Here is a 27,470-nt window from a genome sequence, read left to right on the forward strand (position 1 = left end):
TATTAATGTAAGGATTAAACAATAATAATAACAAATGTCAAGGTTAGAGGTTCCACTAATGGTATATCAAACAAGTATAGTATAAACTCTTATTATTGAATTGGAAACCACACACAAAGGAGGTTCCAATCAGATTATATATTGTTAACATGATTACATTAGTCATCCTATTCAATTAATGCTAATACTTGTAAATCTCGTCAAGCATTCATGATTATAACTTATGTTAACAACAAATCAAGTTCCTTTCATAGCTCAGGTGTCGGTTATACCATACATTATGGGCTATGAAAGTGCCAAGCATTTGTTGTACCAAGTGTTATACAACATAAATCAAGATTAATCATTTAACAAGCAAAGTATTAAAGAGTGAACAAGATAACAAATATAAAACATGTTAGTATCAAACATTAAAGTCCATATTAAGTTTACATTATACTTATTCTCACACCATTAGTGTAACCTTTTCACCTTGACATAATTAACTTAGCTAGACATAATGAAAGAAAGAAAAATAGATAAACAAAATAACAACATAAAAGTTAACTAAGTAAAGGAAAGGAAATGAAAGGCATAAACTTAATATTAATGAAAACAAAGCATAAAAAATACAAAGAGAGAAAGGAAGAGCATGATCTTGATCTGGAAACCAAGATGCCTAAATGCATGGCAAATGCCTCCTTTTATAGGCCAAAATTGGGAACTATTGATTTGATGACTAATTGATAAGTGGGTGGCCAACTTTTGACTTGGTGACAATCCTTATCTTCTCTTGTCTGCCCAAAACGTCATTGATAACGTCAAAATTGGAGCCAGTTGCAAACATGAAAGTTGTAGGCAATTGTCTCAGCTTTCTTGTGTAAAAAATTCAGCTCATTTGGACTTCTAGAACTCCAGATATGGCCAAAATACCGAACAGTGCTCGGGCTGGAAGACAGATTCGGGCTTCTTTGTTGTTGCTACAATTTGGACTTGATAATGGCCTTTTTAGATCTTGGGCTCCATATGAAAGTTGTAGGCCTATGTCTTACCTTTCCATCCATATAAATTGGACCTAAATCTGAGATCTGTAGCTCCAGATATGACTCAATTACCAAACAGTGTTCCGGTTTGGATTGCACCGACATCTCTTTTCTAAGTTTGGCCATCTCTTTATCCTTGCAATTTAAGTTCTTCAAGTCATCAATCAATCCTTTCATTTATGTGATAGGCCTGCATTAAAAATAGACATTTACCACAAATTATAGGTATCTTATATTATTAGATATATTATTATAAAATATGCTTTGGTTAAGGAGTTATTGATACTTCAAGTGCAAAATGATGATATAAAACCATGATAAAAATGTACTTTTAAATACTAATCAGCTCGCACCCCAGCTGACAAATAGCAGCAATGCTTCTAGCTATCTCTGCCTGGATACTTTGATGGTTCATACTCTCGAGGGTTAATGGAGGAGTGTAAGGGCTCGGACCCCAGCTGACAAATAGCAGCAATGCTTCTTCTAGCTTTTCATGTTTCCTGCTGCTACAAAGTTGCATGGCTGGCTGTCACGCTTCGAGCTAAGATAGGAGCTAGTTGAGCTCTGTAGCAGCAGGGACCAGAAATGGATGGTCCATGGCAAGGCAACTCAACAACAACTCAAGGTCCCCCACTATAAATGTGCGTCTTAAATTACAATATCTCGGATGACACCATCAAGCACATGATCGAACCAGATGAATTCAGCATCCACTTTCCTGGCGAAAGATAACCCCCATGTTTTATTCCCTTGCGTGTTTGTCATTGTGTTCTTTCTTTCTCGAGGTTACGGTTTCAAAACAAAAAAAAAAAAAAGTCTTTGTTTACTTCCTCTTTTTTTTGCTTCTCAATTCTTTGAATGGTTTTCGTGGATGTTGGTTGGAAAAGTCCAAGAATGAGGGACCATATTGTAATTCAGAAAGATAAATAAGGGCATTTTTAGTATTAAAAAGTAGCATCGCACCAACCCAAGTGGAAAAGTCCAGCCCCCGAAAAAACAAATGTTCCCTGACAGTGGCATTACCCGTAATAAAACCAAACTCCGAGGCCAAACTAAGAATTTGAATACGTGGCGAGGCTAACGTCACGAAGGACGCAAAGTAAATGCCTCTATAAGCGACTTTAATTATTACATACACAAATAAAACATAAAAAAAATAAAAAAAAGACTATAAATAGTAACAAATCTATGGCTTTACTGCTTTTTCTCCCTTCCCTCTCCCTCTCTCTCTTTCCACTTTTAGTACATAAGTCACTCACTGAGACAACACGGCCTCCTGACTCGGTTCAACTCAGCTCACAGGCCCCCCCCTTTCTGTCAAGCTGCATCAGCTCTCACTCTCTCAGTTTTAACTGTAAAGTCTGCAACTTTATCAAATTTCTCTCTCTATAATAACTAAAGCTCTCTCACTCTCTCTCTAAACTGTTTTTCTTTGGGTGTGTTTCTGACATGGGTTTTGTGAGAGAGAAAATGGGTTCTGCTTATAAATTTGAAATATTTGTCTGTTATGTTTAGGGTTGTAGATTTTTAGGTGAATGAAATGTGTGTGGTTTTGGTTTTGCTTAAAGTAAATCCAAGAGCTCAGTTTCCAAGGAAGGATGTTAAAGAAAGGACTTTTTCTTTTTTAGGTGTATTGATGAATGGTTGATTATAAAGATAAGGATGAGTCAATGCATGTATGGATGTATGTGTGTGTGTGTGTTTTTATGTATGTATGTATATGTGTGTTTTTATGTATGTATGTGTATATGTATGTAGCTGTGAGTGCATGTGATGATGTGGCTGGCTTCTTGTGTGGGATGAGGCTAAGTGATAAAATGGGACTTATGGAAACTATTTAGGATTTACAATAAAACAAAAAGGAAAGATTTTGTAAATCTTTCTGCGTTTGCTCCCTTGAGGTGTATAAGCAGACGAGGGTAGTTTGGAAACAATTGCTGACTTGAGAAAGATAACAAATACAACTCTTAGGATGCCAAAATTTATGATTTGTTAGTTACTTGTGTGGTTTATTGTTGTTTTGTCCTTCAATGACATGTATTGTTGGTGCAATAAATGTTGATTCATTTAGAAAACCTAAGTTTTTGAATTATTTCTGAACCTGTGCATATTGAATTTGACTGTTAAGAGAATTATACATCACCATTGAAAAAAAAAAAAAACTATCATTTGGGCATAGACTTCTGATTGATTGGTGTATGTTTTCTTTTCTTTGTAAGAGCTTCATGGTTTTGCTGAAGAATCATCATCTTGATTATCTTCTTCATTGCTAATAGAATAATGGTTACACAAGTGCCTTTTGATTTGTTAAAAAAGAAGAAATTGATGGCTTATTTTGGAAGTGAAAACTTGATATGAGGAGCTACATGCTTCTCTTGTTTTCTAAGAAGTGGTCCATTATGCAGCAACGTGTTATGGTCAATTTTTTTTTATTGAAATAGTTACTTTTCAATCAGATTTATGTGCATTGAGAAATTGTCAGGAACATGTGAATCTTTGGGAAACCTATCTGTCAAGCTAATTGGAGAAAGACAGTTAATACTGCTGCATTCTATTGTTTGAAAATTAAATTGACATTATTTGTCTACTTCATTCATGAGGCCTTGGTGGCAATGAATGGACAATTTTGACTTGAATGCTTTCAGCTGCTGCTAAGAGTAGTAATTATTTAGGGCAGTAAACTGCTGCAGGGTTGAATTATCAATTTACCAGTAATCATATAGAGCTAGATAGCAGCCGATCATCTTTCTCTTTTGACACGGTGAATCTATTTTACAATAACAAAAAGGTTATTTTTTATGTAAAGTGACTGCTTATTTGGGAACTTATCAAGCAGACGGCTCAGCTTATTTGGGAACTTATCAAGCAGACGGTTCATACTTTTAATAGTTGTGATTGCTGTAAAGTTCAAATAAATGCTTCTTTTCGCTTTATTCAGTTAAACTTTTGCATGGTCTGCTCTTATTGATATGAGCTACTAAGAAAACTTGCATAACAGTTCAGATGCTATGAAAATGGCACAATTTCTATTGATTTGGTTTAAACTTTTCACTATGTCTGGTTATTAGGATTCTGTTTGGTAACTTGGGGGTGACCTGGTGGAGCTTAGAGCTTCTATGGTGACTTTGTTAGCAACCTGGTGGCAGCATTGCTCAGGTTAAATGTGCTGAGCATTATTTTCTTGTCCAAGATGGGAAAGGGAAAGGTCCACTTGAATGACTCGACAGATTAGATTTCTCTTGTTTGTTTCTTGGGAAGGGAGTTTAAGAATCTAACTAGAATGATGGGCTGAAAGCGACCTTCTTATGTGAAGCCATCTGTTCTTCTTTGGCTTTTTCCCCCTTTTTTCTGTCTAGCTTCTGCAAGCCTCTTATACACTGGGGCGTGAAGGTCCAGATCTTTTTTCTCAAAGGAACCGTGAATTTTTACTGCCTTCCTAACATGATATTTGCTTAAACAGAGGATCCAAGAAACACCCTGCAATTTGACTTGAAGGTAACCCATAACCTAAGTCTAGATGCTGAATCTCAATAATTGAGAAATATATCAATTGCTTGCACATCTATCATACCTTCACATTTCCCTTAATTACAGGGTAATTTTCATTTTGTTCAACTTGTGTGTAATTTAATTTCTCTTTTTAGGTCAAAGTAGTGCATTGGCCAAACCCTCTCTGTAACTAGCAAGGTATGACTGTTTCCTGCGCATTCCACACGTTTTACATGTTTCACATCACTTAAGGTTTCTCTGTTTCCTCACATCACTTAAGCTTTCTCTGTTTCCTGCTCATTCAGCATGTTTTACATGTTTATCACTGAAGCTTTCTCCAGTTATGATTCTGAAAGACTGAATTTATGCATGCAGAAGTGATTGTGCACGGGTGATTGTATATGTATTGTATGGGAAGAAGAGAACTTAAATCTGTTTTTTAAGGTCAATTTCTGTGATGGACTGGAACTCCACTGCATCTGAGGGGAACTGGGAGAACATAGCAGGGTTAAGTGCCAAGGCTAGTGACATTCCAAAACAAGTACCATCGGCATACCATGAGACAGAGCGAGATGGAGCAATTGATAAAGCGATAACATATTCGTCTGGTGGTGGTTTATCAAGCTCTGATTTGTGGCATTGCTCTTCATCCAAGAGCTCAGTTTCACCCTCTGTCGACTCTTCATTGAAGGGGGGGATCAAGACTTATAGCACTGCAGATGGTTTTCCTAGAGTTATCATTAGAAAGGACTTGACCAGGGTAGAAAGTACTGAGAATATTCCATCTCTGGGTGCTTCTGCTAGCTCTGGTGAACCAGTGATTGGCTTGAAGCTTGGTAAACGGATGTACTTTGAAGACATTTGCACAACCAGCACTGCCAAATCATCGTCTTCATCCATTGTTTCTACTTCCTGTACTGCTACAACAAAGAGATCTAGGGCATCATATCCAAGTACACAGTCTCCACGTTGCCAGGTGGAAGGATGCAACCTTGATCTCAAGTCAGCTAAAGATTACCATCGCAGGCATAGAATCTGTGAAAAACATTCCAAAAGCCCAAAGGTTATTGTTGCTGGCATGGAACGCCGATTTTGCCAACAGTGCAGCAGGTTGGTACTTCGAACCTTGATTTCTGGGGAATTCTAGTAATTAGTTGTTTTTATTTTCCAGGTTCTAGCTTTGTTGCGTTTGGTTTTACTTTCTAATGTTATTATCTACTGCTAAACAAGTGTGTTGATGCTGCATTTAAGTTGTAAAATAAATTTTTGTTTAGGTTCCATGAATTATCAGAGTTTGATGACAAGAAGCGAAGCTGTCGTAGACGTCTGTCTGATCACAATGCAAGGCGACGGAGGCCACAACCTGAGGCAATCCGGTTCAATTCAGCAAGGCCATCATCATCACCATCATCATTTTATGGTTGTCATTTCAATTTCAAAGGTTTTAGCTGTCTTGTTTTCCATTATAAATCCTTATAAGAATCCCTATCTGCATCTGATGCTTTGCTTGTTATTATGAGTGGTTCAATGTTGGTTATCTCCTTACTGCCCTTCTGGCTGACTCTATGTTTTTTTTTTTAAAATCTTTAATCAAATAGCTATTTATCTGGAACCCTAGTGAACAATGTATGATAAGCGATTATTAGATCTCAGTCTCTATAACTGCTAGTAGAAAGTATTTTCTTCTACATTATAATTCTTCCTGATCATAGCCTGGTTTGCTGCTATTTTTTATACCCTTACAGATGGTAGACAGCAGATGAATGTTGTATTGAATAGGGTGCCTTTCCTGGCAGGAAATTCAACTTGGCAAAGCGAGTGTGGCTTTAAAGTCACTCATGCTGGAGATTTTTTTATTAGGCCTGCAAAAGCAGGGGACATCCATAGGCAGCTTAGCTATCCCTGCAATGAAGTGCCAGATGCAGCTTCAACAATACCAACAGACTCGGATAAAATTCTCTCTTTTGAGAGAAGTACACCCCAGGTCTTTAGTCAAGGTTTGTTTCACTCATAAATAGTAAGATTGTTGGAAAAGATTGGTTGGGCATAACATGAATTTTATGTTTGTTTTCCGTTGTTGCTCACTTTCTTAACATTCACACATTCCAAAGTTGACTCCCCTTTTTTGGTGCCTTTTCTTACACAAAATCAAACATCAATATGGCGTTTGCATTTGTTTGTTTTTTTTTTTTTTTAACAGGTTTCGAGGGGTCTGCATTAACTTCTAACATTGAGGTAGCACCAGATCTTCGGCGTGCTCTCTCTCTTCTGTCAACCAATTCTTGGGGCTCGAACGAGCATGGATCCACATCGCTGGATCAACTGATGCTTGCAAACCAAACAAGCATGACACAGCCAATGATAAATGCTGAACTCCAAAATTGTCCAGTTGCTTCATCAGAAAATGCACGGATGGAACAAGCATCCCTTGAGTCTCGGGTGCATTCATTGGATTTACATGACAATGGAAACGTCCAGTTGCAAGAGTTTCAGCTGCTCAAAGCACCCTATGCTACCGGCTGCTTTTATTCCAATCAATTCAGCTAATTATTGGAAATTATTCAGCTCTTCCTTTTTGAAATAACTGCTCGTTAAGGTCAGTATGTTCATCATCATTTTGCACATTTTTTGTGTATCTGTTTTTGGGCCTGATGTTCAATCATCCCTCTTTCATATTGTCATGGTATGGTGTTTGACTTTCATTGCTATCTGACTTTCTGGAATGGATATCCGCATGTTTGGTTGATGTTCTACAGTTAATTGTTTTGCACTTTTTGTGTGCATCTTCTTTCTTCTTCTTCTTCTTTTGGGCCTGAATCATCCTTCTTTCATAGTGTGATGGTATGGTGTATGACTCTCATTGTGATCGTTGCTTTCTGGAATGAATGTCCACGCAATTGTTCAGTTCTATACAGTTAATAACGAGGACCTTCTATTTTGTTTTTCTGAACTTTTTTCCTGGGCAAGTTTTCTGTTTTTACTTGGAGTAAGGTGTCAATTCTTGAATGGCTAATTCAACCAAAAAGGGCTCCATCCGAGTATCATGGTTTCCTTGTCATTCTTTCTTGCACAGACACCTAGAAAAACTGGAGGATAGCTTTCCAACTCAACTTGCATTGGTCCCGAAGAGTTTATGTTTGATTAAACTCCTTTTGTTGATACATGTTGATTGATTAAACTCCATTTGATTGGAAGTCCTTAACTTCGGCATGCTCAATTAGTCAAGTAATATCTTCTGATTTCCAGGTTTGCTTTCATCTGGCAATTTTTCAAAATCGAACATTTGGATGGTTTCAAAAGCACTTTCAACCATTTGAAGTCTGCCAGAATTGCAGTTCAAACTAATGTTTGCCAGAGCGCAGTTTAAAAGGAAGTCCAGAATAAAGTTGCTGCTGCACCGTATTTTCTTGACTAAAAACACCATCTCATAACATCATTTGGACTGCAATGTGGCTAAAACCTTGCTATTACCTATCTCAATCTGGACAGTAATCATTGGCATGACATTTGTAACCTTGTCAGACTGCAAAATGAATGGTTTGAGGGATTTTTTTGTCTTTGCTTGATGACGACAACATTAATTCCCTGTTAGATTTCCATTTCTCCTCAACTAAATTTAGTTATGTTTTAACAAGGCTGCTTTGCTGGCAATAAAATCAGTCTTTGACAAGCTATTCATCATTTCCACATCTACAAGGAGCAGCGTTCCCGGGTTACAAGCACGATGCAACAAGTTCAGATTGCAAAATTGCCATAGTCTAGTAAGAGTTGTACATCAATGATTTCGAAAAATATTCAAGCCAAGACAAGTTCTCCCAAGTATCAATGTAACATGATAGGTGCAAAATTGAAAAATATTCCAATAGTTCTTCAAGAAATAGCCTTTTTAAGCTTCAAGAGCTGGAGATGTCAAATCAAACTTGTTTTTCCAGTGATCATCTAAAACAGCAGGCGATATTCAATCAAGAATCCAATTAAAACATGACGATACAAAAGGATAGTGATCAGTCTGCACAGCCTACAAGCTAGCATGCTGCTGGTCATCTAGGAGGGAAAACTCTAACTGAAGAGGATCCAGACCCTACAGCTCAGAAATGGCCTCGTCATAAGCATCATCAGCATCAGCTTCAGTATCATATGAGATTAAAATCATAGCAGTATGTAGCATAATTATAACCACCAACAATACACACACACACACACTGAAGGAGTATGCACGCTTTTCACAGCCATTGGGAACTCCAGCATTTGAAGAACCGGAAACATTCATCACCATAAATAAGATATAAAGATCATAATGTTCCACTAGTTTCGAGCATGCCTAAATAAAGTTGTTCTTTGTCCAGATGCTGGGAGGACGAGCTCTCTCCTGTAAACCAGGTGGCTTGAATAATCATGCATGGATCCGCCTCTCTTGATCAGCATTCAGCTTATGCTTGTAAGCCAAACAATGATGTCGACCCAGGAAATGATAAATGCTAGCTCAACTCCAAAATTGGATAGGCCAGTTTCTTCAGCAGAAAACGCACGGATGGAAAACAACCACCTCTGGAGCACTCCCTCTGGATTCAAATGAGTGGCAATGGCAACAACCAGTTTATGAAGTTGGAGTGGCAAGCATCTTGATTTGGTCGGATTGATATTCATACTCCATTGTTATAAAATGGTACATCAAGTCAAACCAACGTGTCTTAGAAGATCACTGCAGTTTTCTTCAAAGATACGGCAGTGATTTTACCATCATTTGTAACCTTAATTTTCTGCTGCAACAAAAACAATTGTTCAGCGGATTGGCATAGTGAGTATCATTTTAGGACAGGGCCTAGAATATATTTTATAATTGACAGTGCCATAGCTGAACGGTCCCGTAGCTCAGTTGGTTAGAGCGTTGGTCTTATGAGCCGAAGGTCGCGGGTTCGAGCCCCGCCGGGACCAACATATCTTATATTTTTAAGAAATTTAATTTTCGATTAAGAAATTGAAAAGAGTGGTATGGTATCCCCACCCATACTATACAGTATTTGGTCCAGCTATTGTCTTTCCTCGCCTCGTTTGCAGGTGAGCGTATTCCGCCACCGCCACCTCCACGGCGGACGGGAAGATAGAGCGCTCCTTAGTCATATATGAATAAAAAAACCCTAAACCCTCCTTCCTCTTCCTTATACGATGGTTTCCCTTTCCCTCTCAAACTCAAAAATATTTTAATTCCAATTCCAAATCCAAATCAACTCCTAATTAATTAATTAATTATTCCTATATTAATTTCGTCCTTTTTCCTTAATACAAAATTCAGCCATCCCTAGATCTCCTCTCTCTTTCTCTCAAATTCAAATTCAAAATCCATGGACGAGAATCAACATCGTCTTTCACCCCCGCCTGGTACCTATCTCCCTCTCTCTTTACTTATTTCATGCCTTTTTCTTTCTTTTTTTGAAAATAGCCGAGTTTGTTAATAATCTCTTTTGCAGGAGAAACACTTACTAATCGCCATAATTCTGCTATGGACCAGGTAGTTTTTTTTAATTAATAATTACCGGGATTTTTTTTTCTTATACCTTATCTATGAGTAATTTATTTATTAGTCGCTCTCGGCGGATGATGAGAGGATTGTTTCAGCCAATCCTCCTTCTGCGGAATCAGCCATTATAAAACGCCCCCAATCTTCTTTGACTGCACCTCCTCCTCCGGATCTTAGTATTGTTCCGCCGCCGCCGCCGCCGCTGCAGTTCAATGTTTATGATTATTCCTCGCATGACCAGGCAATGCCACCACCTTGTGCCGGTTAGTTAGCTGCCTTCCCTGTTGTATTGTTCATGGTTAAGAATGAGCTGTATTTGTCAGAATATTGATTAGAGTGTTGCGAGTGGTTTTTGCTTATTTAGGTTATGGCCATGGCACTGGTGTTTGGGATGGGTATTCTCCACATCATCATCTTAATGCGGCCGATGGATTGCATTTATCATCGGTGAGAACGTTTCCTTTCAATTTCGGATTTTTGTAGAATTCTGTTTCCGTTGTTTTGAACGAATAATTCTGTTGTTTCTTCTTCTTCTTCGTGTCATGGATGTGAGCAGGTTATCTACAATGATAATCAATCTCTTACGTTTCATTCTGGATATGGCTTTAATCCTGATATGGGATACGGCCAATATTCTCCAGTTGCTACACCTCTAACTCCTATAGTACTAGATGGCCAGCTATACTCTCCACAGCAGATTCCATTTTCACCATTTTACAATCCAAATATGCCATCGTCAGGTCCTCTAGGCTCATCAGAGCTAACATCATCGGAAAGCAATGGTGAGAACTCCTTTTTTGGACTAGGATCAGGTTACATGGTACAGTATGGGTCATTTGGTGGGGGGAATGTGCCTGGGGCTCCTGGCTCTGGTTCTTTAACATCTGCATCTGCTTATCCTCAACCAGTGGGCATACTTGGGCCATATGAGCACCATGCTGCACAGGTTTGTTTTATCTTGTCCCAGCTATTGCAAAATCTAGGATTTCCTAAAGTTTTGAGTTCTTTTTCTTATTCACCTCTTCTGCTTGTTTTCCTTGCTTGTCACTACTGCCATTTAGTTTCTTCAGAATTGATGCACAAGTTTCTAAACCCAAAAAAACCCGTTGACTTTTATTAAGAGTTTTGAAGTAAATTTTGTTCAAGATCTTGACACATCATGATTACTAGAAGTTGTTAAGTTACCTGCTTAGAACAAGGGGTTAAGATTAGTTCTAGTAAGTCTTCTTGCATGCTTGTCCTTGTTCTTAACTAGCAGCTTCTTGTCTGACTCTTTGGTGTTTGATAAAGAGCTTCTAATTTTTTTTTAAATGGTTCCAGGGTTATCGGCAAAGACCATTGCATGGATATGGATATACATCAACATCTTCTGTTGGACATTACTCGCATGGTGGCTCTTATCAGAGCACTGGTTTTGGTGGTGGTTCAATTTCTTATGCAGGGGCTAATGACCGGACACAAGTTGGATTTGATAAGGGTAGGAGAAGAGAGAGAGATCAGGGTTCAATTTATTCTTCTAATGATCCGCTTGGTTTTGACCGTAATCGAGGACCAAGGGCTTCAAAGCTTAAGGGCAAGAACACCACTGAACAGCTTTCCTCCTCTGGTAAAAGCGAAGGCAATTCTGCTAGCTCTGGGGTTCAGCTTGATTTATATAACCGGCCAGTTTTTGTCACTGATTACAAGAATGCCAAGTTCTTCATAATCAAGTCTTTCAGTGAGGATAATGTTCATAAAAGTATTAAATATAGTATTTGGGCAAGCACGCCACATGGGAACAAAAAAATTGATGCAGCGTATCGTGAAGCAAAGGAAAAGGAGGGAAACTGTCCAGTCTTTCTCTTGTTTTCGGTATGTTAGTGTAACTTGACATCATTTTAATGCTTTGCTTTCCATTATCATCAATATTAGGGGCAATGTGATTACTGGGAACCTGGTTGAAGCTAATGCTTTTAGAGTTTATTCAATTGTAATAAATGGTTGAATATTTTAGCTTGGATCGAGCTATCTATGATGGTTGAATATGTTAGCTTGGATCGAGCTATCTATGGATAGTAAAGGGCATCCTCTTTGATCTGGGCATTAATTCTGCTGCTTTTATGTTTGAGATTTTACTTTTGGATTGAGTTTGTATTTGTTTTAGAAGCCAGCAGAAGGCCACAGACCTTTGTTCACAATGTCTTTTCTTTTATTGTTTGGCAGTAGAAGTCAGTTGAATAAGCAGGTGATCACTGATTTTTATGCTTTGAGGTGCTAGTCAGTTTAAAGGAAGTGGTAGTTGTTTCTTGAATACAGACCTATATATGTAAAAGTTAACATGGAACTAGCCAGATGTTGAAGGTCTCATGCTGACGTCTTGTGCTTGTATTATTTGAAGCTGTTTATTTCATGCATCTTTTTTTCTATTCAACTGAATCACTTCCATCATGCTTAGATTTGCTTCTTGCTATTCCTTGTAAAGTTGTCCTTCTTCTGTATCTTATATTGGGTTAAATTCTAAATTTTGGTGATCATGGTCTATGGGTTCATGTTGGCTGGTTTCTAACTTGTCGACTGGATTCTGTAAGAGTCTTTTTGGAGATTCCTGCTCCTGCTGCATCTTGTTATTTTCTACTTTTTGAAGGACATCAGAATCATTTTAGTGAGCAAGTTGTTTCTGAAACCTGCGTACTTGCGTGTTATTTTAAATTGTCTCTTGCTCTGAAATATAATTTTTATTTTTGGTTTATTAATGGTCTTGGATTTGTTTCTCTCTTTGTGCAGGTCAATGCAAGTGGACAGTTCTGTGGAGTAGCGGAAATGGTTGGACCTGTAGATTTTGAGAAGGATGCTGATTATTGGCAGCAAGATAGATGGAATGGCCAGTTCCCAGTCCAGTGGCATATTATCAAAGATGTTCCCAACAGTCGTTTCCGGCACATACTACTTGAAAACAATGATAACAAGCCTGTTACTCATAGTCGAGATTCACAAGAGGTAAAGCTATAAAAAAAAATTATCAACATTTCTCCTCTTTTATTATTATTGATATTATTTTATTTTGGACTTAGTGTCTAGAATGGAGGGATCCTTCTCTTGATTCGTTATTTCTGTAATGAAACATAGGACAATTACTCAGGTTTCAAAATGATTTTCTATGCTGAGTGGAGTGGTCTGGTGATCCAAAAAGCACAGCAATCTATTTTCTTTTTTGGTGTTGAATTGTCCTGGGCTGTCTGTACTATTTCTTTGAATAGGAGATGCTAGAGTGTTGTGCCTAGTTGCTTATGATCTGAAAGGATAATTTTTAGTGTTTATAACTTCATTACATTCTTGCCGGTCCTAATTTATATCTACTTCCAGCTGCTGACATATTTCTCGTGAATCAGACATCATCTAAGCTTTTGCTAATCTCATTATCCCTTTTGAATCTGTGTTTAGCCTTATTTGCATATACCATTCAATCAAGATGAATTTTTCTGGTCAAGCATCTTTTTTGCCAATTTTCTTTTGGCTTCAACTCCTTTTATTGATTAGTTCTTTTGGCCTAATGGGTTGTTTCATTTCTCTCTCCCTTTTTGCTGAAATACTCAGGTGAAACTAGAACAGGGTATTGAGATGTTGAAAATTTTCAAGGATTATGATGCACCTACATCTATCATCGATGATTTTGGATTTTATGATCAATGTGAGAGAGCTTTGAAGGAAAGGAAGGCCAGACAGCAACCTAGTTTGAAAGTAGCTGGTCCAGGTTTGCTTGCTGATGATACCATAAATCAAATATCTGATAGTTTTGTGCAATCTCTCCAGTTGGATGATGTTAATAAAGAACTGGCTGCCAGAGAAGAGGTTGTTAGTTTAAGACCTGGTGTGGAGGTTTTACCGGCCATTAATTGCAATACTTCTGCGGAACTCGCTAATGATTCAAACATTGAGGTTTCAAAAGTCGAAGATTCCAACAACCATGACTTGTCTCCTGCTTTAAAGTCGAAAGAGGGCAGCCACAAATACCAGGATTAAGCCTGTTGGGATGATGACCACAGTTAAGTTGACAGATAGGAGCTGTTAGTTGTAGTTGCCAGAATCGCTGGATTGCTGGTCCCTGACGGAGCAAACCCCTCTTAAAAGTTTTATAGATTCTTTGCTCACTGACATGTGGGGTGGTGTATTGGGCATCTGAGTAGCCTGACGACAAAAAGTAACAAGCTGGTTTTTGTTTTTTGATCTTTACGGACAATTGAGGGAAGTTAATGTGGTCAAGGTGCTTTTTTTTTTTTTTTTTTTGTCTGGGTTATTTTGAACGGGGAAGACAATGGTGATTGGTGAGGTGGTGAAAGTCATTGGGATGGCAGTGTAAAGTAGGAGGAGTAGATTTTGTATACTATGTAGTTGATGCCCAATTTGAATTTAATCCTGGTTTCTCTTTCTACTGATTTTCCAGAGAGCATTTGGCTATTAGAAGGTTTGTAATGTTACCATTATGGAGGCAAAATAGTGATAAGAAGAGTTTAATAAAAAAGAGAGAAAATTCAACAATTTCCCTCAATACAATTCCTTCGAATAATTGCCCTCCTTTTGTGCTGTTGTATGTTTAATACTTTGAGCATTTGTTCCTTCATCTGTCACGGTGTTACCTTGTTGGCAGTCCATGTTTTAGGTTGGAAGTGGAGGTGGGTAACCACATGCATTACAATTTGCAAATAGCAAGAGAGATTGTTTAAGGTTTCTGCAACAAGTTTAAGCACACGAAAGGAGGACAAAAAATGGCTGCAAAGAAGGGCTTGTATTGCCTTGTTTAAGAGCTCATTCTCTATTTTATTGTGCAGTTGAAGAATCCTCTTTCATCATTGATGGCCACTTGACCTGGAAATGCCGTGATGGTACTTGTCACGGGGTAATTTTTCGCTACGCGAATAAACCCGTGCGGCAGCCTAGTCCCTCGCTAGACTCAGCCTTTCCTCGTCTATCCACTCGTGTTTGCCTATTAACTAAGTGTTTCCCTCACCTGAGAGGTTTCCCCACTTTCCCATGTTAAAGACAAGCGGAATACACAAGTAGAATTGCTCTTAACCAAGCACACCAAGCACACTGAGAATACAAGAATACCTCTCAACCTTTATTTATCTCATCAACAAAGGATTACACAACGTGTGCTATGCACATAATACGCATGCTACACCAATAAGTTTACATACGTTATTTCCTCTCTATGCATTCTATTCTCTATGTATTCTCCCTATACAACAAAGAATTACCATCACCATTTATAGCCAAGTATGTGAGCTGCAGGGCACCTCCATGATCCCCATATTTTAGGACATAATAGGCACTTACGCCCCTATGATCTCCATGATCATTTGTGGCTCACCCATATCCCTATTTCCAGGACATAGTGGAGAACTTCCTCCCCCATGTGCTTCATGATTTCAACAACTTGGAAACACCCCAGTTATGCTCCCACTTTCTGCATGCTTGCCTGGCAGCCTTATTTGCCAGCTCTAACTTCATCTGCTGCTAAATCACCCACATGCCTTGGACAGTCCTTTGTCCAAGTTTTTTATCTTGCCAAGTCAAGCCCCTGACTTGCGCAAGCTCTTGTGCGCTGCCGAGTGCGCACCCTGGGTAACAGGTCGCCAAATACTGCGATGCCAAATCCACATCTGCGTGCAGACTCCCATGTCTGCGCTGCCGAATGCACATCTACGTGCAAGTTGCCTAATCTTGCACTGCCCAATTCGCTTCTGCGTGCAGGCCCCAAATCCTGCGCTGCCGAATTCGCAACTGCGTGCAGGCCCCAATCTTGCGTTGCCAAATTCGCTTTTGCGTGCAGGCCCCAATTCCTGCGCTGTCGAATTTGCATCTGCGTGCAGGCCCCAATTCCTTCGCTGTCGAATTCGCAACTGCGTGCAGGCCCCAATGTCTGCACTGCCGCATTCGCATCTGCGTGCAAGCTAGCCAAATCTTGCGCTGCCGAATTCCCATCTGCGCGCAGGCTCCCAGTGTCTGCGCTGTTGAATTCCTTGACAGCCCCAATTCTCGTCAGCCCATGTCCCAGATGAGTTTTCCTGTCTAGCTTGGACATTCCATCGCCAAGCCCATATTCCTCACCAATCTATGCTGCTGCATTCCTCGACAGCCCCAGTTCTCGCCAGCCTATGCCCCTGACGAGTTTCCTTGTCTGGCTTGAACATTCCATCGCCAAGCCTATGTTTGTCAACATCCTGCGCTACCCCACATTTCTCGACAGCCCCAGTTCTCACCAGCCTATGCCACTGATGAGTCTGCCATTCTGGCTTGGACATTCCATCGTCAAGCCCAGCATTCTGTGTTGCTGATTTTTCCTTTGACAAACTTATAGCCGCATAAATCTGCGCTGCTAATTTATCCCATCGTTGGTATGACTGTCAGCACCCTTAGGCCTGGTATTGGACATCATGCCTTAGGTGTGCACCCAGTGCACATTTAACACTGTAACAGTACTCCTCTTGTTACCAAGAGACTAATCAGTTTATTGCTCGGTCTGTCTCGTCGCAGATGGCATGTCTCTATTTATTAATTACACATGATGGTGACTGACCGGAAGATGGTGCTCCTAAAGCCAACTCTTATGCCTCGCCACTAATTAGTCGCTCTTTGTTTGTGCGGCCAGCAAACTTACTCTTAGTTGTCTCCCATCCGGTTAGAAAAAAAACTTGGATGATGTCTGGTCAAGAGGTGGATAGGATGAGAATCAATATGTTATGATTTATTTATTAAATAATATATACATATACATACACACACACATACAAATTATAAATATCAATCTCTAAATTTTAGAATTTCCAAAAAAGTGTGATTAGTCTAAAATTTTATTATTTTTTTTTATTTTTCAGTCAGTGATTTGAAAGAATAAAAATAAAATCAATGAATTTCAACAATAAAAAAATAAATTCACTGTTAACACCAATTCTAAACATCAAAATAGTTAATTTTAACATTAAAAAATTTATTTAGTAAAAAGAGTTTCAAACATATTTGTTTTGAGTTTATGTATGGATTTAAGGTGGTTAGAGCATGTTATAGATTTTTTGGGTAAAAAAAAAAAAGTGAATCTAATTTTTTTTTTTTAAAAAAGAATAGCAAATAATATTGCTGTCTATGTGTCTACAGTGACTTGCTGATGGTAGGAACCATTTGTTTCATTTCTCATTGTTTGCTGAATGATATTATCAGTTGCCATATCAATGGATGCAGTGGCCTCATCCAAAACAAGATTTTTTTAGATTATCATGAATGTTTGAGCAGCTTATACATATCTTAATTATTTTAACAGATTTTAAAATTAATAATCATGTAAATTTTTAATAACACTAAAATTTATGTTACTGAACAAGAACTTAACTTTTATGCAGCAGTACCCTTGCCAGACAAATGAGTTGTCTTTGCCCTGGACTCTAGTTTTGACCCTCCTCTGAACGCAGCAATATATTCATTTCTTCTACTTTTCATATTTTCTTCCAAGCACTGCAAATGGGAAGCAATTATAGGATTGCGTGGGAAACCAAGAAAGAGGGCAGGGTCAGCGAAAAGCAACTGATGGCGAGATCTTTTCTTTAATTTCTGGTGGGAGCTCTGTTTTTGTATTGGCAAGAGCACTTCTGTTAACATTCATCACCTTTAATACTTATCATCATCTCTTCAATGTCCTAATAACATCGATTCTTCAAGCTCCTATGTCATTTTTCGACACTACTTCAAGTTAAATCCTTGTCGAGGTTAGTCCTTTCGCCCAGCACTGTTTTGTATTTGCGTTTTTCCTGATTGAAGTCTAGTTCCTTATCTTATCTATATTCTGGTACTTTTATCCTTGCTTTCACTGCAGTCTTCTACAGACCAAGCTACTGTCGACTTTGATGTATCTTACAGAATAGCTGGATTAGTGTTTGCTCTTATTCAGCTTGTCAGTGTCATCGCCCTCATGTCACAGGTGGCATGAATAGCCAGCAGTCTCACATAAATATATGTGCAGCACGATAATCTGTTTCTTCCTCAAAACATGTATGTAGTTACTAGGCGCTGAATTTTTTCAAAGTTCTGTGCAGGCTTATTGCATTAAAACTGCCAGAGAACTGGCTAGGATGGTTTGAATTCAAAAGGCTCCACTTCTGCACCACTTCTCGGAAACAATTGCTGGGTAGTGCCTATCCGCTGCTTCAACAAGGATGAAAAACTCTACACCAAAAACCTTGGCCTGGTTGATGATTTTTCACGCATTAGTTTACACAATTCCACGACAATGGAATGGTTCTGTGTTAGGATAAACTTTCTATTAAATCTTGGCTTCTTCGTTGTTCTTATGATCTTAGTGACTCTGTCAGGCTCAGGCACTAACCGCAGTAAGCACATTCTATGATAGTTAAGCTGTTCTTGATGCTTTATACTTGCATGAACCCTGGAAACATGAAATTGCCTAACTAAAATGGAGCCGATCTTATTTCAGGCTTGGCAGGACTTGCTGTCACCTATGGTCTGAAGATTAATATTCTACAAGCTTGGGTTATGTGGAATGTGTGCAGTGTCGAGAACAAGATGATCTCGGTCGAGAGAATAATTCTGTTTAGTTGCATACCAAGCGAGGCACCTTCTGCCCTTAAAGATTGAAGTCCAGAACCGAAATGGCCAGAGACTGGTTACATGGAAATTAAAAACCTCGAAGTGTGTTATGTTGGGTCATTTCAGATATTAAAGACATAAATTTACATGGTTTGATAATATATCTACTTCACAGAATTACTGATTTATATTAATTTATCAAGGAAACAATACAAACAATGAGAAAGAGAAAACTTCTCTACTCAATTCACTTTCACTCAAGCTTTTTTTATCTTCTTCTCTCTGTACTTTTTACACACACAGCTCTTCACTGAGTATATATATATATACCAGGCTGAGAGTAAAGGTCATAAACAGGCTGAGAGTAAAGGTCATAAATTATGCGATGATATATGTCTTAAATTAAACCTTTGTCATGTATTAACTAGAAGATTAATTATCCTCACTTGCATATAACTTACATATAATAGAGATAATATAATAGAGATGAGACATTATTTGTCTCCACTTTACTGACATACATTATGACCCTGCTCTCCCACCAGTTCTCGAGAGAACAAATTACACTTTACCTGGACAGAAGAAAATGGGAATTGTGGGAAAAACTGGAAGTGGAAAATCAACTCTAATTCAAGCTCTATTCCGCTGGTTGAGCCCTCATAAGGACATACAATTGATAGACTAGATATAACTTCAGTCGGATTGTATCATTTAAGATCCACCATAAGCATAATACCTCTGGACCCAACACTTCCAGGGAACCATGAGGAATAATCTGGATCCTGTGCAACATCACAACAATGAGGAATTCTGTGAAGTAAGAATCTGAAATCTTCCTCCTTATATCAATGAACTATAATCATGTTCTCATCAAAAGCTTCTGATATTTTTTCAGGTTCTTAGACATTGCCATTTGGATGGGATAGCAAGACAAGATCAGAATATTTTGATGTCCAAGGTAAACAATACAGAAAAGCACAGATTAGCAGCACTCATTTTTCTAGAACTGTCCATTTTGCTTCATTTAGTTGTTACAATTCTGAAAAATGATGCAGTTTCTGAAGAGGGTGAAAACTGGAGTCCAGGCTTTTGCCTCGCAAGAACACTATTGCACAAGAAAAAAATTCTTGTTCTTGATGAGTCTACTGCATCGATCGATTCAGCAACTGACAGTATCATTAAACATTGCAGAAAGAAACCAATGAATGCGCAGTCATCAATGTTGCTCATCGGATAACCACTGTTATCAAGAGTGACCTCATTCTAGTTCTAGATGATGGTAAAGAATAGAACTCATCAATCAATATTGATGAGAATAAAATTCATGTTTAAACACATTTTTTTTTTCTTTCTATAACTATGCAGATAAATGTCCTCGAATGTTCTTTCCTTAGTTACTCACCGATAGCACTTCAGCTTCTCAAATTTGATGGAAGAACTCAACATAAGCTCATCAAATAATTAGCATCATATATTCGGATACGAGGCAACAGTAAAACATGCAGAAAACATATTGGCCTACTGCGGCAGCTCTCTCTATTCTTCAGAAGTTCCAACACAACAATATTTACTGGATGCCTGCCAGCAGCTATTCTTTACTGATCTGTAATGCTACATTCAAGGCAGTTGTTGGATGTTCAATTTATGAGAAGCTGATCATGGCAATGCTGTGTTGTTTTTTATTTGGATGTCTTTTTATTTCTGACATTTAACAGCAGAAAATCCTGGGGCTAGTGATATGATTTTTTTTAAAAACTAATTTTGCAATCTACTGAGGCATCAGTCTATCTTATTCTTAAAGTTGATTGCCTATAATGACATGTAAACTACCAATGGTTAACTTATAGGGTGCAGCAGCACTAGCATCTTTTCCCATTCCAAATTTTGTTGAAATTGAAATTGTTAAGTCAATACACATGAAACCAGCAAGTATGCTCAATACTGTTACAAAAATCCTTCTGGAACAGTACAAGCAGCTAGTAATTGTGGATTCTTTGCCTCATTGTCTATTGTTCAGGCTGTTCTTCCTACTCGCTGTACATCAGCTTCATGCAAACAAAAACTCTCCATTGCTAAAACTTTAGAGCAGAATTGAAGGTTCCACAACACAAGTGAAAGCGTGTTACTGGCCTAGATCCAGCTCTTGCATTTGTATCAGGGGAATCTAGCAATTTACAACTTGGAACGAATGCCATCACTGACCTGGGTGCCTTCAAGATCCTACTCGCTGTACATCATCTTCATGTAAACAAAAACTCTTCAGTGCTAAAACTTTAGAGAAGAATTGAAGGTTCCACAACAAAAGTGAAAGCATGTTACTGGCCTAGACCCGGCTCTTGCATTTGTATCAGGGGAATCTTGCAATTTACAACTTGGAACAAATTCCATCACTAACCTGGGTGCCTTCAAGATCTCCCTCTAACTGAATTGTAAACTTCAATGTATTTCCCAGCCGTGTTGTTCCAGCTATTGTCAATTTCGATTACCTTCTTCACAATGCCATTCCACTCATCTGGTTCTGCAATTCAAATCGAGGACACAACAGATTCAAAACCCTCGAGCTAAAAACATTAACCTGATAGGAAGCTCTATGCCATCTTAATATCTGACAAGACTGAACCACTCTACATCTACATGTCAGATCACAAGATGCACGCATGCATTCACTCATGTTTAAATTGAAATAATTATGCAGATCAACAAAACCCAATCCATATTCAGAAAATGTTAACTGCAAGAGTGAACTACGTAGCAGTAAGGGGGTTGATATTTAGTAAGGCACATACATAGCTAAAATTCGAGATATTTTTTCATAATTTATACTCCCTACAGATGATGATTGACTGAATTTTTAAAACAGATAGGTCTAGAAGACCAACAATCACAATTCGTCTCACCAGTTTAGTGATGGTTTTCATGATTTATGAAATAACAGTACTACCAGTAGTATTATGTTATCAAGCAAGTGTAACGAGCCATGTATCTCTCACTAATGAGGTCTTGTTGGAGCAAATTGTATATGGCAAAAAAGACTGTCATCCATGAGAGAGTAAACATGCAAGAACTATAATAGGCAGAGCTTACTATCTCTGTAGTAAGCAAATGCACGGTCTAGAGCCCAGTTTAAGGATCCTTCATCAATTCCTTCAAAAACAAACCTGACCAGATAAAGACAGAAGTATTAAGTTAAAGCACTGGATAACTGTCTAGCCAAATAAGGTAAACCAGCACTAGACAATATCTCTTCACCAAATTATATTGAAAAGTTCATAAGTTTTCATCAATCCACTATTTTCACGAAACCTACTTGGATTTATCCATAAGAAATTAATTTGGGTATTTGGTCCATTTTTCCCTATGAAGATAAAACCCAGAGAGCCTAAAACTTCCGTCCAGGAGAAAATGGTGAAAATTGTGTCAATATGAGGTTTTGAAAACATATCAAATTTCACAAATTGAATTAAAATTACCCATTAGCAATCTCAGGGTTCGACTGGTCATCCATGTCAAAGACTGTGTCTGCAAGGCCACCAGTCTTTCTAACAACTGGAACCTGAAAAACCATTATTTTCAGATGAGAGCTTCACCCTTTTTTACATTCCCTATGCTTATGCCATGTATCTGCTATTCATTTGTATGTCCATTCAATGATCTTGCTGGAAGGTAGCAACCACACAATATGCCCAACAGAATTACAATTAAAACTACTAATCATACACTCATGACTGTGTAAACATTCATCTTCAGAGAATAGTACCTTAAGAATTTGCCAATAATATGACCAATAAATGAGCGAAGTCATTGATAAGTAGTTTTAGTAACACAATTTTATATCAAGATAACAATGGTTGATTTTAATCATTTTGCAAAGCTACATGCATACCGATCCATAACGCATTCCAATGATTTGAGAAAGTCCACATGGCTCATACATGGAAGGAACTAACACCATGTCTGCTGCAGCATAAAGCATGTGGGACAGCTCCTCACTGTGTCACAAAGAAAGACACAACCATGACAGTAACTCCTAGCCCAACATTATACATCACTTCAAAATATTAAGAGCATGTTATGGCTTCTACGATGATTTACCTATACATCAAAAGGATACGGATGCTAGGACCTTGGTTATGCTGCAAAGGATAAGAGTTTTTGTTATATTCATGCAAAGCAGCTAATGAGAAAAAGGACCATATTACAGAGAGATTAAAGAAAATGAGAAAAATAGTAAATCATTCCTGCAACTTCACTATATCAGTTGCTCATATCTTGCCTTTTGAGCATCACATTGTATTCTTCTATTGAAATGCAATTTCTTTCATTATCAAGCTCATGAAATACCAAGTGGTGTTAATATCATAAATGGTGTGGGGAAAAAAAAAAGAGAGGCTCCAATCATTAGTTATCTGAAAACCTCAAGCTCATTACCATATCTGCAAGACGTTTGAATTCCCCTTCAACTCGACCATCTGGAGCTTTTCCAAGGACAATCATCTGCCCCCCCTACATGGACTCAAATAATATAGAAGGAGAAACATTAAATCCATGTTTAGCTGAGAGAGGGGGAAGGAAGCGTGGGTGGAGGGAGAGTCATACCAGTTCTTCAATATGCTTAACTGCATGAGTAATCAAATGCAGACCCTTTTGAGGAACTAGTCTAGTAATACAGACTACCAATGGGATCTTAACTGTTGCATCTGGCACATGATTACTGCTGGTGATGCTTTTAGCAGCCAAACCAAGCCCCCTTTGTACGTAGTATTTACACAACTTCTTGCCCTCAATTTTTTGAGCTGTTAGAAACAAAACAGCAATATGTAAAAGTTGGAATGAATATCTAAAATTCATATGTTAACTTTGCGTGATTATGATGTGAATTGAAGCAGGGCAGGTTGAATAATTAGATGAAAGTAGATGTTGAATGTGAAAGACAACAACACTTTCCAAGCAGTTAATGTATGAACATTCATATATTGATTCCTTTTGCTACTATATGTTTATTAAGATATCTCAAAATGATACATTTATTGGAAAACAAGCAGCCTGCGGTTATCGACAGACTGTTCATACAAAATAATTGTGTGAACCAAAAAATATAACAGAGTATAGGTTCTACAGACGTAGCTGTATCACATCAAAACTGCATCAATAAAAGTATTGGACTGCTTCCAGGTTCTTTTCAAAGGACATATATAGAGACAGTTTTAACAGAGAGAGGTTTAAGTTGATCACTAGTTTACCATGGAACTTAGCAGGCAAGAAAACATCAGTAGCAGGGTTCCACATTGCAGTGTCAATCCCATTCAAAACACCAAAGTACCTGCAGAATTGCACCCACATTGGAAGATAGATAAAATCATAAACCAGGCAGACAATTTTGCATCAACGTTAGTAATGTTCAATAAGGCATTTACTGCAGCATAGTTATCGAATCACAAGTTCCTATAGCTAAAAAGTGAGAAGATAGTTGATTTGATTACGCTGAAGGAATAAACAGCTAAGAAAAAGAAGTTTTAAATCATGAATTGCTTATAATAAAGTGGAACCTACTTATCACAATGCATCATTAGAGTGCTGGCCAACCAACCAGAGCAGAGAGTTTCCTTAAGGTATGTTGGCGAGACTGTACTGGAAATTGAAAAGAAAATTAGTTTCTTGGAAATAAAATAGACTTAAAGGGTAGTGCTGGATTCTATGCTTGTAATGGTTGTAAATGTGGGTGCATCAGATTCAGTGATATGCATCATGTAAACAAATAAATTCACATCTAAAACATTTCATGCAGGAGTTAAAACTCACTTTCTGTCAGGATTCAAATCATAATTTATGAAGAATTTAAATAAGGTTCTTAATCCGTATATTTTATCCAAATTTAAATGTTTTCTAACCCCGGTGAGTATGAGGATTCAATTTTCATAACTTTAAAATTCAGATTTCCCACTTTGGTGTTGATTTATGGTGATCCAAACTTGGATCACTATTTGATTAGTTCCAATCACTGTCGACTAATTGGAGCATCAAATTATTCTCAAGAAACTGCGTATATATTCATAAAATGAAAAAAAAGAGAGAAGAGAAGCAATTAACAAAATAAGACTGCCTGACAACATGTCTTTATCCATTAGAATAAGAAGTCAAGAAATATAATGAGTGTAATGCAACACTAGTTTGCCAAAGAGCAAAACCCTTTACAATACGAGGAATGAAAATCAACTTCAGGTATAGGCTATTTACAGTTCTTCACATGCAACTTTAGACCAAATGACACAATATCAAGAACGAACCTTTTGCAGACAAAACAACAAAACTACTTACACCACTGCATTGCTGTATACAATTCCACCTTTCAATAAGCTTAGTCTCTCAGGATTATGGCCAATAGTCCGATCATCAACTGCCTGACATGTTGAGAGATATTAGAATAAGTTTTGGGATTGGCAGTATTTCTAGTAATTGAATGACTTTTGGTGAGAAAAAGGATGCACCACCTACAGATTCCTATAAAAAAAGGAGCCCCAAAGGATCTTGATTGTGAATTTAATTCCTCGCCATATCTTTCTATGTGTTCAATGCTAATGAAAAGACATATAAATGCCACATGCTAATTCTTTCAGAGGAAATACAAATTCCAATTTTTTTAGGATGTTTATAAAATGTCTCCGCAACATCAGATATTTGCTATATATATATATATATAGTGAATTTAATTCCTCGCCATATCTTTCTATGTGTTCAATGCTAATGAAAAGACATATAAATGCCACATGCTAATTCTTTCAGAGGAAATATAAATTCCAATTTTTTTAGGATGTTAATAAAATGTCTCCGCAGCATCAGATATTATATATATATATATATATATAAATACACACCTTCTCCGCTGTTGCATACATAGAACCATCAAGACCACACTTGCTGAGTTGCTCTTGGCTGCCAAAGCAAAGAAACCACAATTTTTTTTATGCAATGTTCAATTTGATCTGCTAGGATTAACACACCAAAAGGCCCATATAGTGAGCAACTGATACTATTGAACAGGCTGTGAGAAATTTAATCTTAAGACGGTACAAAAGACAGGAAAATAATAACTTACCGGCACTCTCCAAAATGCTCCATGTTATGTATAGTTAATACAATCCGTGGTTTCTAGAAAGTACAATTTTGACATCACTGACACTAAATCAGAGCTTTAAATTCTGAAGAGTTACTAATAAGAAGAGTAAATACCTTCAGTGAAAGATATTGATACATATCCCAGTAAAGCAGGGGCAAAGCACCTATTTGCCATTCATGGACATGGATAATGTCAGGCTGAGCACCTGTTACCTGTCACCATATTCTATCTTGTCAGAAATTTCAAAAAAAGAGCTTGTTAAGGACCAAAGGATAACAATGATATGAACTGGGAAACATAGGTCTGCAAAAGATGCTGAACAGAAATGGAGTGACAAAATTACGCGAACTTTTGAAGCTGAAGGGGTAAGTGCAGATGCTGGTGTAATTTTCTTCAACATTATGTCAATGACTTAAAAAACAACTGCAAGTTGTAAATCATATATGTTCTTTATAGTCTGAGCATGTTTTAGTTATACAAACTCTAACCCTTGATCCCTCAACCTTCTATTTCCAATTTAGTGTAAGCTTACTCGAACTTCTAAGAATCGGAAGTCAAGTCAAAGGAAAAACCAAGATCATATTGAGGATCAACCTACAAACCTGCATCCATTCAAGGCAAGCACGGCTAAAAAACAAATAAGCCTCTAGCTCATTATATGAACCGCCGTATACTTGTTGCCCCTTGAAGAATTCATTTGATGGCTCAATAAATATGACTGGAATGCCCGAAACAACTCCACGATAGGCATTAGTAGGAATCCAATTCCCATCATGATAAGAATCATAAGTACTGATCAATGCCAAGTCACTGATTTGCTGCTTCTGAATGCACTCATAGAAGGGGAGCACTATATCCACTGTATGGCCACGAGAAAGACTTGCTCGAGCAAGTCCAGTAACAACATCACCAAGTCCACCAACTTTAGCTATTGGTGCCATCTCAGCTGTGACATGAATTATGTGCATAAGATCAGAATCCTTGACAGAACTTTCATATGGCACTTCTGGACTCACATTCCATGAAGGGAAATCCCTCTTCCAAAATGGGATTTCATCATCGGGAGAAGGCCAGACAATTTCTTGATCAGAAACTAAACCTGCATAACTACTTTCTTGTATTTCAACACCACCCGCCTGCAGCAAATAGTAGAACTCAGTTTCAATTGATTTCAACTCTGTTTCAAGAACAGGCATCCTAAAGATCCCAATTCTTGCATGAAATTTTGAAACTTCTATGTGTTTAAAGTACAAACTATACACGAAAAGCTAAAGATTGGAAGAGTCGTACCTCTAAATTGGGGACATGAAGGGGATGAGAAACAAGGGGATGAATCTTGAATTTGGAAGGATAGCAGAACTTGTGGGAGGTGCCAATTCCCTTCCTTTTCTGCAGTACCAATGTTGCTTTTCTTGAATTCAAATGGAAGCATGGCTTAAGAAACTTACCTGCTAATGCATTCTCCATTATCATTTCATGGACAGTCAGCAACAAGAAGCAAGAATCTGTTATGAGACAGAAACCCTTTTTTGCCTATCAAATGTTATAGGCGCATAAAGAGGGAAAGAAAAAGCAACAAGGTGAGGAAATCTAGAAGTGGAAATGTTGAATACAGAGTATATTTCCAGATCCCAACAAGATGGTCACTTAAATATCTTTTCAGTACTTCTTCTTCTTCTTCTTCTGTCCTGTTTTGTGCTGGAGATTTTGTGAAAAAAATCACAGTACTGCTACCCTCAAAAGTGACATCTAT

General features: G+C 37.9%; 4 protein-coding genes, 1 long non-coding RNA gene and 1 other non-coding gene across 15 annotated transcripts; 5 read left to right on the forward strand and 1 right to left on the reverse strand.

Annotated features, from left to right (window-relative positions):
* Positions 1 to 2,197: 2,197 nt before the first annotated feature.
* LOC105118360 (squamosa promoter-binding-like protein 12) lies at positions 2,198 to 8,189 on the forward strand. Of its 7 annotated transcripts, none has more exons than XR_840931.1 (8): positions 2,198 to 2,376; positions 4,091 to 4,517; positions 4,667 to 4,709; positions 4,887 to 5,621; positions 5,786 to 5,952; positions 6,257 to 6,508; positions 6,712 to 7,111; positions 7,758 to 8,189. XR_840931.1 is itself a non-coding variant. In XM_011016285.1 (8 exons), exons 4-7 carry the CDS (start codon positions 4,969 to 4,971, stop codon positions 7,056 to 7,058), a joined length of 1,419 nt encoding a protein of 472 aa, XP_011014587.1. In that variant the 5' UTR covers positions 2,199 to 2,376; positions 4,091 to 4,517; positions 4,667 to 4,709; positions 4,887 to 4,968; the 3' UTR covers positions 7,059 to 7,107; positions 7,758 to 8,189. The 7 variants fall into 7 exon arrangements, 6 of the variants coding, with proteins under 6 accessions (XP_011014587.1, XP_011014592.1, XP_011014590.1 ...); XM_011016285.1 differs by having other exon boundaries at positions 2,199 to 2,376; positions 6,712 to 7,107; XM_011016290.1 differs by having other exon boundaries at positions 2,199 to 2,376; positions 6,308 to 6,508; positions 6,712 to 7,107.
* Positions 8,190 to 9,372: 1,183 nt separating this feature from the next.
* TRNAI-UAU (transfer RNA isoleucine (anticodon UAU)) lies at positions 9,373 to 9,446 on the forward strand. Its single transcript has one exon. It is a non-coding gene; the product is annotated as a tRNA-Ile (tRNA).
* Positions 9,447 to 9,489: 43 nt separating this feature from the next.
* Positions 9,490 to 14,581, forward strand: LOC105118363 (uncharacterized). The gene is made up of 8 exons (XM_011016292.1): positions 9,490 to 9,890; positions 9,980 to 10,020; positions 10,094 to 10,292; positions 10,394 to 10,476; positions 10,586 to 10,975; positions 11,350 to 11,880; positions 12,793 to 13,005; positions 13,603 to 14,581. The coding sequence occupies exons 1-8, from the start codon at positions 9,854 to 9,856 to the stop codon at positions 14,026 to 14,028; spliced, it is 1,920 nt and encodes a 639-aa protein (XP_011014594.1). The 5' UTR covers positions 9,490 to 9,853; the 3' UTR covers positions 14,029 to 14,581.
* Positions 14,582 to 17,384: 2,803 nt separating this feature from the next.
* LOC105118364 (uncharacterized) lies at positions 17,385 to 18,803 on the forward strand. Of its 2 annotated transcripts, XR_840932.1 has the most exons (3): positions 17,385 to 17,765; positions 17,873 to 18,386; positions 18,491 to 18,803. It is a non-coding gene; the product is annotated as an uncharacterized LOC105118364 (long non-coding RNA). The 2 variants fall into 2 exon arrangements; XR_840933.1 differs by lacking the exon at positions 18,491 to 18,803 and having other exon boundaries at positions 17,873 to 18,424.
* A 266-nt stretch (positions 18,804 to 19,069) lies between these two features.
* LOC105118366 (putative ABC transporter C family member 15) lies at positions 19,070 to 19,937 on the forward strand. 2 transcript variants are annotated; one of them, XM_011016296.1, is made up of 3 exons: positions 19,070 to 19,420; positions 19,499 to 19,561; positions 19,659 to 19,937. In XM_011016296.1, the coding sequence occupies exons 1-3, from the start codon at positions 19,367 to 19,369 to the stop codon at positions 19,806 to 19,808; spliced, it is 267 nt and encodes an 88-aa protein (XP_011014598.1). In that variant the 5' UTR covers positions 19,070 to 19,366; the 3' UTR covers positions 19,809 to 19,937. The 2 variants fall into 2 exon arrangements, with proteins under 2 accessions (XP_011014598.1, XP_011014597.1); XM_011016295.1 differs by having other exon boundaries at positions 19,499 to 19,937.
* A 502-nt stretch (positions 19,938 to 20,439) lies between these two features.
* LOC105118365 (probable starch synthase 4, chloroplastic/amyloplastic) lies at positions 20,440 to 27,463 on the reverse strand. Of its 2 annotated transcripts, none has more exons than XM_011016293.1 (16): positions 27,008 to 27,463; positions 26,320 to 26,853; positions 25,831 to 25,929; positions 25,697 to 25,749; positions 25,476 to 25,533; positions 24,919 to 25,001; positions 24,154 to 24,231; positions 23,844 to 23,923; positions 23,200 to 23,396; positions 23,032 to 23,106; positions 22,696 to 22,736; positions 22,487 to 22,592; positions 22,074 to 22,156; positions 21,688 to 21,761; positions 20,999 to 21,121; positions 20,440 to 20,841 (listed from the first exon to the last, which is right to left on the reverse strand). In XM_011016293.1, exons 1-15 carry the CDS (start codon positions 27,188 to 27,190, stop codon positions 21,009 to 21,011), a joined length of 1,857 nt encoding a protein of 618 aa, XP_011014595.1. In that variant the 5' UTR covers positions 27,191 to 27,463; the 3' UTR covers positions 20,440 to 20,841; positions 20,999 to 21,008. The 2 variants fall into 2 exon arrangements, with proteins under 2 accessions (XP_011014595.1, XP_011014596.1); XM_011016294.1 differs by having other exon boundaries at positions 26,320 to 26,894.
* Positions 27,464 to 27,470: the final 7 nt, after the last annotated feature.

This window comes from Populus euphratica, unplaced genomic scaffold (assembly GCF_000495115.2).
Source record: "Populus euphratica unplaced genomic scaffold, PopEup_1.0 scaffold1907.1, whole genome shotgun sequence".
NCBI lineage: Eukaryota > Viridiplantae > Streptophyta > Magnoliopsida > Malpighiales > Salicaceae > Populus > Populus euphratica.

Bases quoted from the DNA above. Each gene is read 5' to 3' on its own strand.
- LOC105118360 (XM_011016285.1), top strand. From the start codon at position 4,969: ATGGACTGGAACTCCACTGCATCTGAGGGGAACTGGGAGAACATAGCA. The intron at 5,953-6,256 runs GTTTTAGCTGTC...ATACCCTTACAG, and splicing joins TTGTCATTTCAATTTCAAAG to ATGGTAGACAGCAGATGAAT. The intron at 6,509-6,711 runs GTTTGTTTCACT...TTTTTTTAACAG, and splicing joins ACCCCAGGTCTTTAGTCAAG to GTTTCGAGGGGTCTGCATTA.
- LOC105118363 (XM_011016292.1), top strand. From the start codon at position 9,854: ATGGACGAGAATCAACATCGTCTTTCACCCCCGCCTG. The intron at 10,293-10,393 runs GTTAGTTAGCTG...TTGCTTATTTAG, and splicing joins AATGCCACCACCTTGTGCCG to GTTATGGCCATGGCACTGGT. The intron at 10,976-11,349 runs GTTTGTTTTATC...AAATGGTTCCAG, and splicing joins ATGAGCACCATGCTGCACAG to GGTTATCGGCAAAGACCATT.
- LOC105118366 (XM_011016295.1), top strand. From the start codon at position 19,367: ATGAGGAATAATCTGGATCCTGTGCAACATCACAACAATGAGGAATTC. The intron at 19,421-19,498 runs GTAAGAATCTGA...ATATTTTTTCAG, and splicing joins ACAATGAGGAATTCTGTGAA to GTTCTTAGACATTGCCATTT.
- LOC105118365 (XM_011016293.1), bottom strand. From the start codon at position 27,190: ATGATAATGGAGAATGCATTAGCAGGTAAGTTTCTTAAGCCATGCTTC. The intron at 25,750-25,830 runs GTATTTACTCTT...TGTACTTTCTAG, and splicing joins ATCAATATCTTTCACTGAAG to AAACCACGGATTGTATTAAC. The intron at 21,762-22,073 runs GTAATTTTAATT...TTATCTGGTCAG, and splicing joins AACCCTGAGATTGCTAATGG to GTTTGTTTTTGAAGGAATTG.